At 42.6% G+C, this 18,435-nt stretch overlaps 1 protein-coding gene across 1 annotated transcript in view; it reads left to right on the top strand.

The window, feature by feature from the left end:
- The window catches only part of LOC140738010 (ADP-ribosyl cyclase/cyclic ADP-ribose hydrolase 1-like), a 33,653-nt gene extending 16,053 nt beyond the window's left edge, over positions 1-17,600 (top strand). The window contains exons 4-9 of the mRNA XM_073064973.1: positions 1,706-1,841; positions 9,435-9,517; positions 11,502-11,578; positions 13,782-13,874; positions 15,518-15,604; positions 17,310-17,600. Coding sequence (XP_072921074.1) covers positions 1,706-1,841; positions 9,435-9,517; positions 11,502-11,578; positions 13,782-13,874; positions 15,518-15,604; positions 17,310-17,391 — 558 coding nt within the window. The 3' untranslated portion in view covers positions 17,392-17,600. The remainder of the gene's footprint in view (positions 1-1,705; positions 1,842-9,434; positions 9,518-11,501; positions 11,579-13,781; positions 13,875-15,517; positions 15,605-17,309) is intronic.
- The last annotated feature ends 835 nt before the right edge of the window (positions 17,601-18,435 follow it).

Below are 18,435 nucleotides of genomic sequence, written 5' to 3'. Positions count from 1 at the left end.
ATGGTATAGCAGACTATTAAATGCCAAAAGTAGTTTCCTTAAGCCTTGGGTCAAAGCTGGTACCAAGAAACAGAGAGGGAATTTTGGAAGACATTTTCTGGTTTGGAGAAATAGTATTGAACTGCTGCTTAGACTGAAGCTGACTGATTTCAATTTAAGACAACTGTACAGTTTAGTGGCACATCTGGTGGGGCTGCTACCCAGAGTGCCTGAGCCAGACGCGGCCTGCAAGGGGTTTGCCCATTGTCCCCGGAACCAAGTGGGTTTCCTCCCATATCCCAAACTTGCGGAAGAAAAATCCTCAACACAGAGCTATACTGTAAGTTGCCTCTAACATCTGGGCAAGTGTTAGAATCTGGGGGGAGTTTTCCAAGTATGTTGCACAACTAAAAAAAAAGGATTAGATCAAGATTAATATAAGATTAGTGTAAATAAGTGAACGATGGTCTGCAGAATGTTGGCAACTAAATGGCTTAAATCCATCTATGACTGTAAAAAGTTATAGGGCAGGCTCAAAATTATCAGGTAGAATATCTTGATGTTCACTCATCAGCTGCCTGATTTGTGGCAGGAAACTGGAACCTGTCAGTGCAGTTCTTCAGACAGTGGACATATAGAAAGTAAAACTGGTGACCACAAATTAACATTGTGACAAAGTCCACAAATGCTTTAAAATGTACACGGTGCCTGGAGAAGCAGAACACTAAGATTGTAGAAATGACTGGGGGAGAGGGAGAAAATTAATCTAATTGGTTCATCGAATCTAGCATCAACCTAGTCTAATTTCCAGTGCAAATTTGATGGACTCTTCTAATAGTATGAATGCACTATGTGTTTCAATGTAATAGAATTTGAGAATGTGGGATAGCGTAAAATGGGCAATAAATCAATAACTCAGCTTTTGGCTCCCTAATTTAGTTTATCACCAACTGGGTCAATGGGAACTAATAATGAACAAGTATAAAAAGGTTTGCTAGTTTTAGACAGTGGAAGCTGCTGCACAAATCTAACACATTATGAGGGGTGATTGATAAGTTTGTGGCCTGAGGTAGAAGGAGTCAATTTTAGAAAGCCTAGCACATTCATTTTTCAACATAGTCCTCTCCTACATTTATACCCTTAGTCCAGCGGCCGTGGAGCACATGGATCTTGGACCTCCAGAAAGTGTCCACAGCGTGGGTGATTGATAGATTCGTGGCCTAAGGTAGAAGGAGATGAGTTATACAGCTCTCGTTACATGCACATGCAGTTCAACTCTGAGTGATGATGCAGAAAGTTTGAAGTTAATAACTCATCTCCTACCTTAGGCCACTCACTTATCAATCACCCCTCGTAGTTCTGATATGAACCTGGGGTTTCATCCTATGGTCCACAATCTTCTCCTAACAGATCTCTTTCCCACCCAACTGGCTTCATCTATCACCTCCTAGCTATCCTCCATCCCATCCCCCCCACCTTTTTTATTCTGGCATCTTCTCCTTCCTTTTCAGTCCTGAAGAAGAGTCTTGGCCTGAAATGTCAACTATTTATTCATTTTCCTAGACACTGCCTGACATGCTGAGTTCCTCCAGCATTTTGTATGTGTTGCTTTAAATGGCTATTAACTTCAAGAAGGAAAGTGCTAGAATTGGGGAATGTGATCCAATGTAATTTAAAAGTTATTTTCCAATAAAATTCTAAATCTGTAATTATTCATATTTCTTAGTCAATCTTCTGGAGCCGGACAAAAGATCTCCTCCAAAAGTTCACCAAAATCACAGAGAAGTACATGCCTCTTGAGAGCACATTGACCGGTTATTTGGCAGATGGCTTGAACTGGTGTGGGAGAGATTCCAAGCCAGGTGAGTGATGTCAGGATTTTGAGATGGAAACATGGAAACCCTACAGCACAATACAGGCTCTTCAGCCCACAAAGTTGTGCCGAACATGTCCCAATCTTAGAAATTACTAAGGCTACCCATAGCCCTATATTTTACTAAACTCTATGTACCTATTCAAAAGTCTCTTAAAAGACCTTATCGTATCCGCCTCCACCACCGTTGCCAGCAGCCCATTCCATGCTCTCACCACCTTAAACCTGTGTCCTCTTGTGCAAACATTTCAGCCCTGGGAAAAAGCCTTTGACTATCCACATCATCTGACACCTCTCATCATCTTATACATCTCTCATCATCATCATCTTATACACCTCTATCAGGTCACCTCTCATCCTCTGTCGCTCCAAGGAGAAAAGGCCGAGTTCACTCAACCTATCAATCACTCAACCTATAAGGCATGTTCTCCAATCCAGGCTTCATCCTTGTAAATCTCCTCTGCACCCTTTCTATGGCTTCCACATCCTTCCTGTAGTGAGGCAACCAGAAGTAGGGTCTGACCAGGGTCCTATATAGCTGCAACATTACTTCTCGTCTCCTAAATTCAATTCCACGATTGATGAAGGCCAATGCACCATATGCCTTCTTAACCACAGAGTCAACCTGCGAAGCTGCTTTGAGCATCCTATGGACTCGGACCCCAAGATCCTTCTGATCCTCCACACTGCCAAGAGTCTTACCATTAATACTATATTCTGCCATCATATTTGACCTACCAAAATGAACCACTTCACACTTACCTGGGTTGAACTCCATCTGCCACTTCTCAGCTCAGTTTTGCATCCTATCAATGTCTTGCTGTAACCTCTGACAGCCTTTCACACTATCCACAACACCTCCAACCTTTGTGTCAATCAGCAAAGTTGCTAACCCATCCCTCCACTTCCTCATCCAGGTCATTTGTAAAAATCACAAAGAATAAGGCTCCCAAAACAGATCCCTGAGGCACACCACTGGTGACTGACCTCCATGCAGAATATAACCCATCCACAACCACTCTGTGCCTTCTGTGGGCAAGCCAGTTCTGGATCCACAAAGCAATGTCCCCTTGGATCCCATGCCTCCTTACTTTCTCAATAAGCCTTGCATGGGGTACCTTATCAAATGCCTTGCTGAAATCCATGTACACTACATCCACTGTTCTTCCTTCATCAATGTGTTTAGTCACATCCTCAAACAATTCAATTAGGCTCATAAGGCACAACCTGCCTTTGACAAAGCCATGCTGACTATTCCTAATCATATTATACCTCTCCAAATGTTCACAGATCCTGCCTCTCAGTATCTTCTCCATCAATTTACCAACCACTGAGGTAAGACTCACTGGTCTATAATTTCCTGGGCTATCTCTACTCCCCTTCTTGAATAAAGAAACAACATCTGCAACCCTCCAATCCTCCGGACCTCTCCCGTCCCCATTGATGGTGCAAAGATCATCACCAGAGGCTCAGCAATCTCCTCCCTTGCCCCCCACAGTAGCCTGGGGTACATCTCATCCAGGGTGGCAACTCATCTAACTTGATGCTTTCCAAAAGCTTCAGCACATCCTCTTTCTTAATATCTACTTGCTCAAGCTTTTCAGTCTGCTGCAAGTCATCACAACAATCACCAAGATCCTTTTCCATAGTGAATACTGAAGTAAAGTATCCATTAAGTACCTCTGCTATTTCCTTCGGTTCCATACACACTTTCCCACTTGATAGGTCCTATTCTTTCACGTCTTATCCTCTTGCCTCTTTACATACTTGTAGAATGCCTTGAGGTTTTCCTTAATCCTGCCCACCAAGGCCTTCTCATGGCCCCTTCTGGCTCTCCTAATTTCCTTCTTAAGCTCCTTCCTGGTAGCCTTATAATCTTCTAGATCTCTAACATTACCTAGCTCTCTGAACCTTTTGTAAACTTTTCTTTTCTTCTTGACTAGGTTTATTACAGCCTTTGTACACCATGGTTCCTGTACCCTACCATAACTTCCCTGTCTCATTGGAACGTACCTATGCAGAACTCCGCACAAATATCCCCTGAACATTTGCCACGTTTCTTCCGTACTTTTCCCTGAGAACATCTGTTCCCAATTTAAGCTTCCAATTTCCTGCCTGATAGCCTAGTAATTCCCCTTACTCCAATTAAACGCTTTTCTAACTTGTCTGTTCCTATCTCTCTTCAATGCAATTGTAAAGGAGATAGAATTACGATTACTATCTCCAAAGTGCTCTCCCACTGAGAGATCTGACACCTGACCAGGTTCATTTCCCAATACCAAATCAAGTACAGCCTCTCCTCTTGCAGACTTATCTACATATTGTGTCAAGAAACCTTCCTGAACACACCTAACAAGCTCCACCCCATCTAAACCCCTTGCTCTAGGGAGATGCCAATCAATATTTGGGAAATTAAAATCTCCCATCATGACAACTCTGTTTACACTCTGTTACACCTTTCCAGGATCTGTTTCCCTATCTGCTCCTCAATATCCCTGTTACTATTGGCCAGCCTATAAAAAAAACACCCAGTAAAGTTATTGACCCCTTCCTGTTCCTAACCTCAACCCACAGAGACTCCATAGACAATCCCTCCATGATGTCCACCTTTTCTGCAGCTGTGACACTATCTCTGATCAACAGTGCCACGCCCCCACCTCTTTTGCCTCCCTCCCTGTCCTTTCTGAAACATCTAAACCCGGCACTTGAAGTAACCATTCCTGTCCCTGAGCCATCCAAGTCTCTGTAATGGCCACCACATCATAACTCCAAGTACTGATCCATGCTCTAAGCTCATCCGCTTTGTTCACAACACTTCTTGCATTAAAATAGACACATCTCAAACCTTCAGTCTGAGCGCATCCCTTCTCTATCTCCTGCCTATCCTCCCTCTCGCACTGTCTACAAGCTTTCCAACCTCCTCTTCCCCAGTCTCTTCAATTCGGTTCTCACCCCCCAACAATTCTAGTTTAAACTCTCCCCAGCAGCCTTAGCAAACCTCCCCGCCAAGGATTTGGTCCTACTGGGAACCAATTGTAAGGCCTTTGACAAGGTTCCACACGGAAGGTTAGTTAGTTAGTTAGTTCAATCGTTAGGTATTAATAGGTTAGGTTCTATAGGTCAGTTGTGGAGAGCGCCCTCTTCTTTGTGGTGCCGTGTTGGGGAGGCAGCATTAAGAAGAGGGACGCCTCACGTCTTAATAAGCTGGTAAGGAAGGCGGGCTCTGTCGTGGGCAAAGTACTGGAGAGTATAACATCGGTAGCTGAGCGAAGGGCGCTGAATAGGCTACGGTCAATTATGGAAAACCCTGAACATCCTCTACATAGCACCATCCAGAGACAGAGAAGCAGTTTCAGCGACAGGTTACTGTCGATGCAGGTTACTGTCGATGCAATGCTCCTCAGACAGGATGAAGAGGTCAATACTCCCCAATGCCATTAAGCTTTACAATTCAACCGCCAGGAGTAAGATATGTTAAAGTGCCGGGGTTGATTGTATTTAATGTATTTAAGTAAACTACTTAAGAACTTTTTAAAAGCTATTATTAATGCTTTTTGAGAGAGTGATTTAGATGCATATCATATTTTTACTGAGTTAAGTATTGTATGTAATTAGTTTTGCTACAACAAGTGTATGGGACATTGGAAAAAATGTTGAATTTCCCCATGGGGATGAATAAAGTATCTATCTATCTATCTATCGAAGTAGTAAAATGGATTCAACAGTGGCTGGATGGGAGATGCCAGGGAGTGGTGGTGGATAACTGTTTGTCGGGTTGGAAGCCGGTGACTAGTGGTGTGCCTCAGGGATCTGTACTGGGTCCAATGTTGTTTGTCATATACATTAATGATCTGGATGATGGGGTGGTAAATTGGATTAGTAAGTATGCAGATGATACCAAGGTAGGTGGCATTGTGGATAATGAAGTAGGTCTTCAAAGCTTGCAGAGAGATTTAGGCCAGTTAGAAGAGCGGGCTGAACAATGGCAGATGGAGTTTAATGCTGATAAGTGTGAGGTGCTACATTTTGGTAGGAATAATCCAAATTGGACATACATGGTAAATGGTAGGGCATTGAAGAATGCAGTAGAACAGAGTGATCTAGGAATAATGGTGCATAGTTCCCTAAAGGTGGAATCTCATGAGGATAGGATGGTGAAGAAAGCTTTTGGTATGCTGGCCTTTATAAATCAGAGCATTGAGTATAGGAGCTGGGATGTAATGTTAAAATTGTACAAGGCATTGGTAAGGCCGAATTTGGAGTATTGTGTACAGTTCTGGTCACCGAATTATAGGAAAGACATCAACAAAATAGTGAGAGTACAGAGAAGATTTACTAGAATGTTAGCTGGGTTTCAGCACCTAAAGTTACAGGAAAAGGTTGAACAAGTTATGTCTTTATTCTTTGGAGCATAGAAGGCTGAGGGGGGACTTGATAGAGGTATTTAAAATAATGAGGGGGATAGATCGAGTTGACATGGATAGGCTTTTTCCATTGAGAGTAGGGGAGATTCAAACAAGAGGACATGAGTTGAGAGTTAGGGGGCAAAAGTTTAAGGGTAACACGAGGGGGAATTTCTTTACTCAGAGAGTGGTAGCTGTGTGGAATGAGCTTCCAGTAGAAGTGATAGAGGCAGGTTCGGTATTGTCATTTAAAGTAAAATTGGATAGGAATATGGACAGGAAAGGAACGGAGGGTTATGGGCTGAGTGCAGGCCAGTGGGACTAGGTGAGAGTAAGCGTTCGGCACAGACTAGAAGGGCCGAGATGGCCTGTTTCCGTGCTGTAATTGTTATATGGTTAATATGGGATTCAAGTGCAATCCGTCCTTTTTGTACAGGTCACACCTGCCCCAAAAGAGGTCCCAAAGATTCAGAAATCTGAATCTCGGCCCCCTGCTCCAATCCCTCAGCCACGCATTTATCCTCCACCTCATCCTATTCCCATACTCACTACCTTTGAGGTCCTGCTTCTCAACTTCCTTCCTAACTCCCTGTAGTCTTTTTTTTTCAGGACCTCTTCCCTTTTCCTACTTATCTCATTGGTACCAATATGTACCACGACCTCTGGCTGTTCTCCCTCCCATCACAGGATATCTTGGACGCGATCTGAAACATCCTGGACCCTGGCACCTGGGAGGCAAACTACCATCCGAATTTCTTTCCTGTGTCCACAGAATCGCCTGTCTGACCCCTAACTATAGAGTCCCCTATCACTACTGCCTTCCTCTTTCTTTCCCTACCCTTCTGAGCCACAGGGCCAGACTCTGTGCCAGAGGCACAGTCACTGTCGCTTCCCCCATGTAGGCTGTTCATTCCCCCCCCAACAGTACTCAAACAGGAGTACTTATTGTCAAGGGGTACAGCCACAGGGGTACTCTCTAGTACCTGACTCTTCCCCTTCCCTCTCCTGACTGTGATCAATTTGTCTGTCTCCCATACCTGCCTATAACTCCTTTCTATCACCTCCTCGCTCTCCCTGACCAGGCAAAGGTCATCGAACTGCATCTCCAGTTCCCTAATGTGGTCCCTTAGGAGCTGCAGCTCGACATACTGGCTGCAGATATGGCTGTCCAGGAGGCTGGGAGTCTCCAGGACCTCCGACATCTGACACTGAGCACAGAATACAGGCCCCACACACACTACTTCCTTTCTGCAACTAAGACAGTTAAACCTACCTCGCCTCTTCCCATTACCTCGCAAGGCTGTTGAGCCAAAGTCCTATCACTCTGCTGCCCACTGGATATGGCGGTCTTCTTAAACCTTTCCCACTCTACTGGCTGACATCACGAGCCTGCACAGACTTGCCTCCCTTTTACCCCGAGTGCCTTCACTCCGGAAATCCTTGACCGTTTACCCACAGCCTTCTTGCTCTGAATTTTTTTAAAAAAGAAGGGTTCCTTAGCAATGGAGCTATTAAGAATTTTTTGTTATTCCTCTCCCCGCCTTGTGGTGCATTGGGCGGCAACCGTGCCGTTTCTTCAGCATTTATCTGTGTTTTTATGAGGCCGAGTTGCTAGCTCGACACTCGAACCAGCACAGATGGAAAGCGTGCAGGAAGCTGGCCAGGTCTGATTACAGGACCACTTGCCTCAAACTCTGGTGTGGATGCCACTACACCACTGGCTGGTGATCAAGCATTTGGGTTTTTAATAAAACATGTTAAAATAGTATTCGTAGAACATTCATTGATATGATCATCTCTGTAAGCTCAATTGTCTAATCCTGTTTAGAATGGAGTCAAATTCTCATCAGCAGCTCGGAGTTCCTATCATAAATCAAACCTGACCCCGATCTGCACGTTCGGATATCCCAAGAGCAGAGTTCTCAAATCTTCTAACAGCTCAGAGAATTTTTATTAAAACTTGATTCAGACTGCAGGCCGTACTCAAATGTTCCACTGTTAGTTGTACTGTACTTTGCTTTCTATCTGAGATTATTTCACTATAGAGCCCGTGGCACCAGTCAGCTGCTACTGAGCCATTTGGTACCACAATGCACCTCTTGCTTTATCTCAAATTTGCCTCCTGAGATGATTTATTATTTCCTTGGGAGTCACAACCCACAAACTCATGTGCATTTATATGCAGCTGTATAGGAGTGCCAGTACTTGAGAATGAGTTGCTCAGGTCACCGAGCCTGGCTGCTGCCACTCTCTACCTGGGGTTCACGGACACCTCGGTTAATGGTAGGGCTCCATGGCATAAAAAAAAGTTGGGAACCTCTGATCTATACACGAAGAGCAAAGTTTCTGTAGGTAAGTTACGTCTCAGGCTCAGTGCTGAACTCAAATGAAATGACTCCACCTCTGATAGACCAACACTTGATCATCATGTTCCAAGAGGATCAAGGAGGATTTTTAGTTCTCCGAAGATCATATTCAAAACCTGTGTTCCTGTCAAGCGGGTTTGTTTGTTTGAAGTCAAGAACTTGTCAATGAACTTGTCCCTCATTCTGGCTTGTCTTTGTCAATCATTTAATTTGTGTTTTTCTAATTGTCTGATAACATCCTTGCTTAGGAACTGTAGAAAAATAACTTTACTTCTTTACAAAATCAAGTTCTATAATAAAGATTCTTATAAGTAGATGATTGCTACACTTTTTTTAAAAAAAAGTCAACTGATTTACGGTTCTCAATTATTTTCTTAAAATGTTCCAAAGTTTTTAATGGAACAGTTTAAGTACCTTGGAGGTGAAATTCCTCTTTACTAAGGTTTTCATCATCTTTAAAATGTTGTTTGCAACAGATCAGCTAAATGTATAAGATCAGAATGAACCGATTCTCACATCCTTGCTAGATCTGTTTAAATTGAACCCAAATCCAATCCATTCAACCCATGAATATACTTTATTTAAGATATAAGCTCCTTCTTTGGCAAAAATAGTGAAGTACATATTACTTAGAAACCTTAAAATGTTGAGAGATTCATGTAATGAAAATTGTTATATATTTACTTGAATAAATAAGACTTTCTTTTTTTTAATATTGCAGAAGTTAATTTTCCTGCCTAATATTGAGCAAGTACAGACTGAAATTTTAGCATTGGTGAAAAGTTTGAATTGTCAGTGGTTGATTTATTACAGGACTGGATTACGAATCATGCCCTGAATATAAAGATTGTGAAAACCATCCAATACGTTCATTTTGGAGAGCCGCCTCTCAAAACGTGAGTGTTCCCTTCCCTGAAACCATTTATATGTGTTGGTGCATTGTAGTAGCACTGGATCTCAAGCATTTAGTTGAAGATTCGGCAATCTGTTTCTCAGTGCTACATGCCAATTTGTATCCTCAACTCCCATTTTAATAAACCTAAAATCTTTAATGCCATGTCTTATATTGCTGAGACTGGGGCATCAGCAGGAGTCTGGAACTCTGTCACCTTCCAATCTACTGAGCATTTAAAGCCTATTACAGATGAATGCATACTTTATCCAAATTGAACTGATCAACCTTTGGATCTACTCTGGTGTTTGAGCCGTGGAGAGAGATTGTCAGCAGACATGGGTAAGATGCTCAAAAGATTGATTAAGGAACACATATCAGCCAGCAAGGCCATTCTTAATCATGAACTGAATGTTGTTGTGTGAATGAGGTCAATGGAGAAAATTACTGGTAGATACAAAGCAACTTCTTTATTTGACAAAACAAGGTAGGGCAGGCATCATATGGAGACGCTTTTGGTGGAAAGGTCTGGCTGGCCTAACATGGGTTTGATATTTTATGTGCCAAACATGAAAGGACAACTCCATATTTACAATGTATGCACAATGTTTTCTTTGAAACTACATACAACCTTCACCCCTCCTGATCCACATCCTCACGACAGGCAGCCAAATGAATTTTAGTTGGCATTGTCTGGACTGGGATTCACAGCTTTTAGGAATTTTAATTCTAATTTTAATCAGGATTGCCTGGTCTGGGATTCACAGCTTTTAGGAACCCATTGTTCAGAGCTGCACTCCAAATTAAATCCACAATACATATTCAGGTGTGAAGACCAGTAGCCAAAGTCAATTGTTAAATGTATATACCCTAAACCCAAAAATCACCCTAACACTGACGACTACTATAAAATGTGTGTCAGTGGATGAAATGAAGTTCAATGTTGTGTCCCTTCATTTTGCCAGATCTGACGATCTAAGCAGCCATTTAGCCCGAACAAAGTACTGCAGGGCTTCTAGCCATGGGCCTCGCATTGGCTGGAATCAATATCTTTGGAGGCCTGGGAGAGAATAAGTGGGAACTAAAGTGAATTCAATAAAAGTATAAAAGAAAAGGATGGATCAAAAATGATGGATACGGAAGAACAAAAGAAAAGCAAACAATTTTAAATTAAGAAATCCCCAAACCTTCAGATGTTCTAGTTCCAGCTCAAAGGGTACTTTGTTATGTTATGGCAAAGCACAGCTAGGAGTGAAAGGCATGTGAAGGGCTTAGTAGGATTTCCGCTTCGACATGTTGACACTTGCAGACTGCCCCCAGTATGCTCTTGGGTGTGTTGGTTGTTAACACAATCGACAGATTTCACTTTGTGTTTTAATGAGCATGTGATGAATAAATTTGAATATTGCTCATTCAATTCACTTGTCTTTCCATCAACCAGCCTGTCTCCTGCTTGAAGCTGACATGCAGGATGCTCAACAGGTAACAGCAGGAATTGTGCCAGAAAGCACAAGGGACCAGGAGGTATGGCATTTAAAAGAAGGACTGGTGCGGGGAGGAAGGGGGAAAGCTGGTACTGTCAATGTCAAAAGGCTCCTTTCAGAGTCAGGGAATAATCCAGAGGAAGGCGTGACCAGTCTTGCTCAATGGAAGGTTTTGGTGGGGAAGGAGTCAGTCGAGGCTGTCATCATGAGGGCCTCCAAAGGTGATCAAGACATCTATATCATACCACTATATGGTCATTGGACTTGACCCCTGCACCCTAAGCAGCACCCTGCCTTCTTGGCTATGTCTGCCCAACACCGATTTGAAAACTGGTGCCAGCTCTGAGTGAACACGCCAACCACCATTTCAATTTGTCTTCTTAGTCCCGACATGTTGGACTGGGGAAAGCAGGTTTTAATTGCTTGCTGTAAAAGAAAAATGATTTGTTTTGATTCCATTGGGCCTGAAGTACAGGAGGCAATAATTGTGCATCTCCTCTCCAGTATGCAGCGAAGGCCCAAGGTCGAGTGTCGGTGATGTTGAATGGATCTGCAAATGTTGACACTTTCAGGAGCAGCAGGTACGGATGGAATCAAACGGCAGAGACAATACAAGCTAGAATCACTGTCAGCCATGGGGAAGCTCAGGGAAGGAAGGAGATGGGGTTCTCTAAGGTTTTTGGAGATTTCCTGCCCAAGCTGTAGCAGGACATTAGAAGGAGCAATATAGAACTTACTACTATTTAATTATGACCGACAGTGCAGAGGAGTACAAGAGAATGTTCAAAAAGAGGACGACATTTTAGATACAATTGGCCTTCATGATGGAGGATCACTCCTGAAGAAGGACATTATCCTTCCAAAAGTACTTATTCTCAAAATAATAAATTGAGAACCACAGGAACTTTACTTGCTTCAGTGAGAGCATAAGTAAGTAATGTTTCTCTGCTACCATTCTTTGGAATTGTTTTTATCTCAAAAGTGAGATCAATATAACAGAAATATTACTATTATAACAGAGAAGGTGACAATAATGGACGCTGCCTTTCTGAGACACCGTTCCTTGAAGATGTCCTGGGTACTTTGTAGGCTAGTACCGATTTACAACCTTCTGCAGCTTCTTTTGGTCCCGTGCAGTAGCCCGCCCCCCCCCCCATTCCAGACAGTGATGCAGCCTGTCAGAATGCTCTCCACAGTATATCTATAGAAGTTTTTGAGTGTATTTGTTGACATACCAAATCTCTTCAAACTCCTAATAAAGTATGGCCACTGCCTTGCCTTCTTTATAACTGCATCAATATGTTGGGACCAGGTTAGATCCTCAGAGATCTTGACACCCAGGAACTTGAAGCTGCTCACTCTCTCCACTTCTGATCCTTCTATAAGGATTGGTGTGTATTCCTTTGTCTTACCCTTCCTGAAGTCCACAATTGGCTCTTTTGTCTTACTGACATTGAGTGCCAGGTTGTTGCTGCGGTATTCCACTTGTTGGCATATCTCACTCCTGTACGCCCTCTTGTCACCACCTGAGATTCTACCGACAATGGTTGTATCGTCAGCAAATTTATAGATGGCATTTGAGCAATGCCTAGCCATACAGTAATGGGTACCTGCCCTTCAATCATGAGAACAGGTCCTACCGGCGCTTTAAGCTGTGCTGCCTAGCAACACACCAGCTGAATTATGGGACAATTTGCAATGCCCAGTTGACCTACTGACCTGCACGTCATTGGACTGTGGGAGGAAACTGAAGCGCCCGGAGGAAGCCCATGTACTCCATGGGGAGAGCGGACAGACTCCTTTCAGAATTGAACTCTGAACTCCACTCTGAGCTGCGTTCACTGCTACGTTACCTTGGCACCCACGGTACATTATGAATATGCTTATGATTTGAACAAGCAGCTGGCAGATTAAATTAATTGCAGAGAAGTGGAAAATGATTCCCGCGGGAACAAGATTCTCAAAGAGTAATTACTCAGATGGAGATGAAGTGATAGTCTGCAGGTCGAGATTGGCAATAAAATGAAGCTATTATAATAATCCAGGAGCAGTGAGTAAAGAAAATCAAATTAATTTCAAAATGACTTGGTTATGGGATGTGCAATATTGAGCCAAAACTCTGAGGCCTATCCTTATCACCTAATAAATCATCAGGCCCTTACAGCTAGAATAGCGTGCATTCCTCCTGCGATCAGTGTACAAAAGGAAATGGTGAAGACAGACTGATTGAGACCAGGGAGGGATTGGATTACGTACATAATAAAATGTGTCCACAATACAAAGAAAAGGCTAGGATGAATCAATTTCTGATCTTTAGCTTCAAGAGGTTCTCCATTATAAAGATCACGATGAGCTTTCTCAGAACAGGAAACCAGAGAGCGGGAGCTATAATTGGGGGGATAAAACAAAATCCAGCAATTGAAAGCTTCTTAACATGTTGGTTTGCAAACACTTTCTAAAGAAACATGGATATGATCTGATATTGAATACAAATCAGAAATTTCCAGATAAATACATATAGATTGAGGTATCAAAATGTATCTTTAAACTGATTTTGGGATTCCTTTATGTTCGTATTACACTTGTGAATTAAATGTTTTACATCAAGCTGCGTGAACTGCAGCTATAATAATAGATTTTAAAAGAAATGTAATATACATACTGTTTTTCAAACTTCTACATTTGAACCTAATCAGTAGTGGCTTCTATTTATGTGGATCACAGTGTCAAGTTGACTGCATTATGATTGCTGCCATTGATAATGGTTTCCTTTCCCATGCCTAGTATTTTTGCTGAAATAGAACTCGCACAGTTGGACAAGGAGAAGGTTACCTCTGTTCACCTCTGGATCATGGACACTATTGACGGGCCCGATAAGTGAGATTTTCACATTTTGTTGTCTGAATTTCCTGCCTCTTTTCAGGCAGTGCTTTATCGTGTTGTATTAGAATGGCAGGTTCAGTTGATCTCCATAAAACTAAACAGCTGAGAGGCAGCAGGTCTGCTCAGAGTGTAGAGGGACAGGCAGAACTGTTCTAGCAAGGCCAGGTGAGGAAGGCAGATATTTACAAAGTGGGGGAGTGGGGTGGAGAAAAAAATTGGAGGGAGAGTGGCCCTGGGTTGTTCTCACACAATCCTGGAAGAAATGTAACACAACTGAGGCAACAAAGCCCTGAAGACAGATTCAGCATTCTTCAGCCAAATATGAAGTAAATTGTGTCAAGACAAACATTGGAAACATTTTACAAATTCCTTTTTACAGCAGCCACATTTCTTGAACTAAATGGCATCTGTTTAATGACACTGAGAATGGAGTGAGTCTTGGGCCCACTCCAGGAGTAATGCTCCCAGTCATAAATCAGAAGGTGAAGATTTAAGTCCCACTTCATACAGATCCAGTGAGTGGTGATCAAAATCTGGTCTCTAAATGCTGGGGTAACATCCAGTTGGATATTTGGATCCAGATTGGCCGTTGGTTTATGTGGTCATTTTTTTCTGCTTGCACCTTTGACCTGCCCACACTACAGCCATCTTAGGCAAGCAGAATCCAAACCTATTGCATTTAACACACACAAAATGCTGGCGGAGCTCAGCAGGTCAGGTTGCATCTGTGGAAAAGAGTACTTTCCACATTTTGGGCCAAGACTCTTGGGTAGGACTGGAGGGAAAAAGCTGAGGAATAGATTTAAAAGGTGAGGGGGTGAAGGGGAGAGAGAAGCACACAGCGATAGGTGAAACTAGGAAGGGGAGGGATGAAGTAAAGAGCTGGGAAGTTGATTGGTGAAAGAGATCCATGATTTCATTTTGCTAAATAGTTTAAAATAAATCATAAAGGAGACAGGGAAACAGCTACGAAGTTGGACAAGGTGAATAGTATTTTTTTTGATAAATAAACAAAGATGTTAGATAAGCGGATTTCGCTCTTGTGGTGAACTAGATATACCTGTCTGACTGCTCCTGTGGCTCCTCCCACAGACCCTGCTGACTGCTCCTGTGGCTCCTCCCACAGACCCCTGTATAAAGGCGACTGTGGGCTGCTGCTCTCCCTCATTTTCCCCAGGATGTAGTGTTGTTTATTCTTCCAGTCAATAAAAGCCGATATCTCGTTTCCTAAGTCTCAGCGTGAGTTATTGATGGTGCATCAGCTCTACAGCATGATCTTGTCATCTGTATAATAAGGATCCAAATCCTGGTAAAACAGGGCTTCCCAAACTTTTTTTGTGCCAAGGGCTGGTACCATTAAGCAAGGGGTCCATGGATCCCAGTTTGGGAACCCCAGCTTTCGAGTCGTTCATAGTGACTGCAAAAACAAAATCCCTGGACTCACTGAAAACACAGTAAGAACCTGGTTATAGAATGCCCTCACTCAATTCTGTTTCATTTGTGATAGTTTCTAAAATTAAATATCTTCACCTCACACCTTTTTGAGAGACCTTGCTGTGTAACAATAGCCAACCCAGTGGAACGGAAGAGGAAGTGATCGACCATACAGCACTAACCTTCAGCAATTTGACTTGCAGGGAGTCGTGTGGTATCGCCAGTGTTGCTAAATTAGAAGCTATTCTCGCGGAGAAAAATCTGAAGTTCACTTGCCTGGATAATTATAGGTGTGTACCACATCAAATTTGTATTTCACACCTCAAACATCACAAGTGCCTCCTTCTTTACGGTGTTCTCCATGAATTAGAACTGAAGTATTCTCTCCTCTGATTCATTCGTGCGTAGCTTTCCTACGTGTTTGTGTACCCGTGTATGTACGTACCCCGGAAACCCAATGGAACTGTAGTCAGGCTACGAAGAGCAAAGAACTGATACCTCAGCTTTTATAAAGATGCTACACCCTATCCCTAAATTACAAGCATCTGAATTATGGACACTTCCTGCATTGAGCAAGCTCCCATAATATTAATACATTCAAAATTCCACCATGAATAGATAGTTCATTCTGAGGAATGACAGAGCTTTACTCCCTCACTCTTACCTTTTAGTGTCTCTCTTTTCCTAATCAGTCTTGTGTGCTTTTAGTGCCATTAGTCAAGATACTGTGGGGGAATGGTTACCATATAAGATGGTATTTTCCCTCTTGTGGACAAATTGACCAATAATTATCTATAAAAATGGAACCCATTCATTAACTGAGATTGCCCTGCATTTGGCTACCAAGATCTGTTCTGGGCATTAGTCCACAGGAAAGATATATTGGCCCTGGAAGGAGTTAGTTTATCTTCATAAGAACAACCCAAGAGATTAAAAGAAAACAGTGAAAAAATATTTACCTTGAGTTTCTTTGATTAAAGAATGAACTAATCGAGCTATTTAAAACAAGCCATGTTTCTATGGTGTCGATATAAAGAAACTACTTCCTCTCGTCAGGGTATAAAAGGAAAAAATATCATCTCCACAGAATTTGTAATGAACAATGAAATAGAATTCACTGCCACAAAAGGCTGTGGGTAGAGCAAAGCTCCATGCCACTGATCTTTGCACACAATGCAATGACTTCAGCTTCCCCATAAACATCGGCTGGCCTCTCCATTTTGTGGGTTGTGCACTGGAAGCCTTACAGTTCTGTAGGGGAAATTCATGTAAATGCATTGAAAGTTGAGTGTGGTCAGCTCACCCAAGATGAAGTCACTGTACTGAGCCTCTGGAGGTTTTCCCTGCTCCCCTCGCCTCTGCCATCTGACCCAGGCTTGGACTATCTGGGTGTGATCCAGCTTCCTTTCTTAATGAAGAAGGAATATGATCAAAAAGAGATTTTCATACATACCAGCAGAAGATCGAATTTTTCCTTTTTCCTCTGTGCTCAGCAAGAAGTGGAGTGATTTAAGAACATTTGTTTAGTGACTTTTTTTTGTCTGTTATGACATAAGAGGAAAATGCCCCATCATCCACTTGGAAGTTTGTTGTGCCCGGGATCTTTTATAAATTGCCACAGACAGTGGATAAAATCTGGAGAGTTCATGGGACTGGGACCCATTACTGGGGTTAACGGAGTTCCTTGTTTAAAAACATGCCCATTACTGTGCTGGATTGAATTTGGAAATGAATAAGAACCTGGTGGGAATGTGTGAGATCTAACTAACATAGTAGACAAGGGCATGTCATTGAGCTGGAGTTTCACTTTGCCTTGAACAGGGTTTCACATAAAAATGGTTATCAAAACTGAGGGAACAGAAGTTGAAACAAGACATTGGTGTGGTTGGAGAACTGGTTAGAGATGAAGATAGAAGCCTGGCATCTCACTGCATAGCTTGTAGATGTGGTTTACAAATTCAAAAAATGTAAAAACTGTTGCTGTTTCCTTGACAGGCCTGTTCAAATGCTCCAGTGTGTTACCAATCTAGACAGTCCATCCTGCAAGATAGGAGACACTCCACAGTGTGATGTATGACTGAAAAAGGCTTCTTTGTGAAACTTCTAAAGCTACTCGCATCTACAGGACAAAACTATGATGAATATCTCTACATAAATGTGTATTGTTATTATCCCATCTTGAGGTGATTTTAATTTCATGTGTGATTTTTTTTTGAAGAGATATGTGCTTTTAAAATAATGGGAAGAAACATCTAGCAGTTACCATAATAAACTGACATACCACCAGCTGTCTCCATTAAGCCATTTTTACTCACCTATTCACAGACGTTCCCTGTGTTCCACATATCCTCCCACCGCCTTCCCTCCTGCAGAAAAACCTATTTGCATCTGTTTCCTAGTTTAGGCTGTTACGTTCCCCGTAACTGGGTGACTTACCAGCAAAGATAGAGAGGTCCGCTGAAGTCTGATGGTACTATTTTCAAATGTTTTTATTTATAAAGGGGGCACAAACGTATGGTTAATACAAAACATTCAGATCATATACGTCGTCAATACTCAATCTAAAGCACAGGTATAGTAATAATCAATCAGAAATAAGCTCTATCATTGTCTAGGGGATAATACTGAGTCCACTGGAAATATAAAAGTCACTCAGAAATCTGCAGGCTTTTCCGTTTGGGAACCGCCGGCATTTCACGTGTTGGAGAGAGAGATTGGTGAGAGAAAAGGAACACTTGCCCGTTGTCTTTGCGAAGCAAATCCCTGTTGTTAGTTAAAAACGGTTTTTCCTTTGGTTTCAGCCACAGACTCCCGATCCGGAATCTAACGCACATGGCTTCCTTCAAAATGGCTTCCCGCTCCGACGGGAAGCGCTATCGTGTCTTCTTAGTGTGTCTCCTTGGTGCGTCTGAGGGGCCGCCTCGGCAGCCCACCTTTTATCGGGACTTGCAGGGTTGTAGCTGTCAATCAGGGTGGGGTGTGGCAATCTTTCCCCATCACCCAGCCCACGTTGCCCTGAGGGTTTGCACGTAGTCCAATCCCCATTCCACAAAGGTGTCTCCAAGAGACAATGGCCATGTCCGTGGCTTTTGTCTGGCTGAGAGGCCAGACCACATTCCAA

Source organism: Hemitrygon akajei, chromosome 13 (assembly GCF_048418815.1).
Source record: "Hemitrygon akajei chromosome 13, sHemAka1.3, whole genome shotgun sequence".
Taxonomy (NCBI): Eukaryota; Metazoa; Chordata; class Chondrichthyes; order Myliobatiformes; family Dasyatidae; genus Hemitrygon; species Hemitrygon akajei.
Note: the sequence above shows the minus strand (reverse complement) of the source record. Positions and strands in the feature narration are given on the sequence as shown.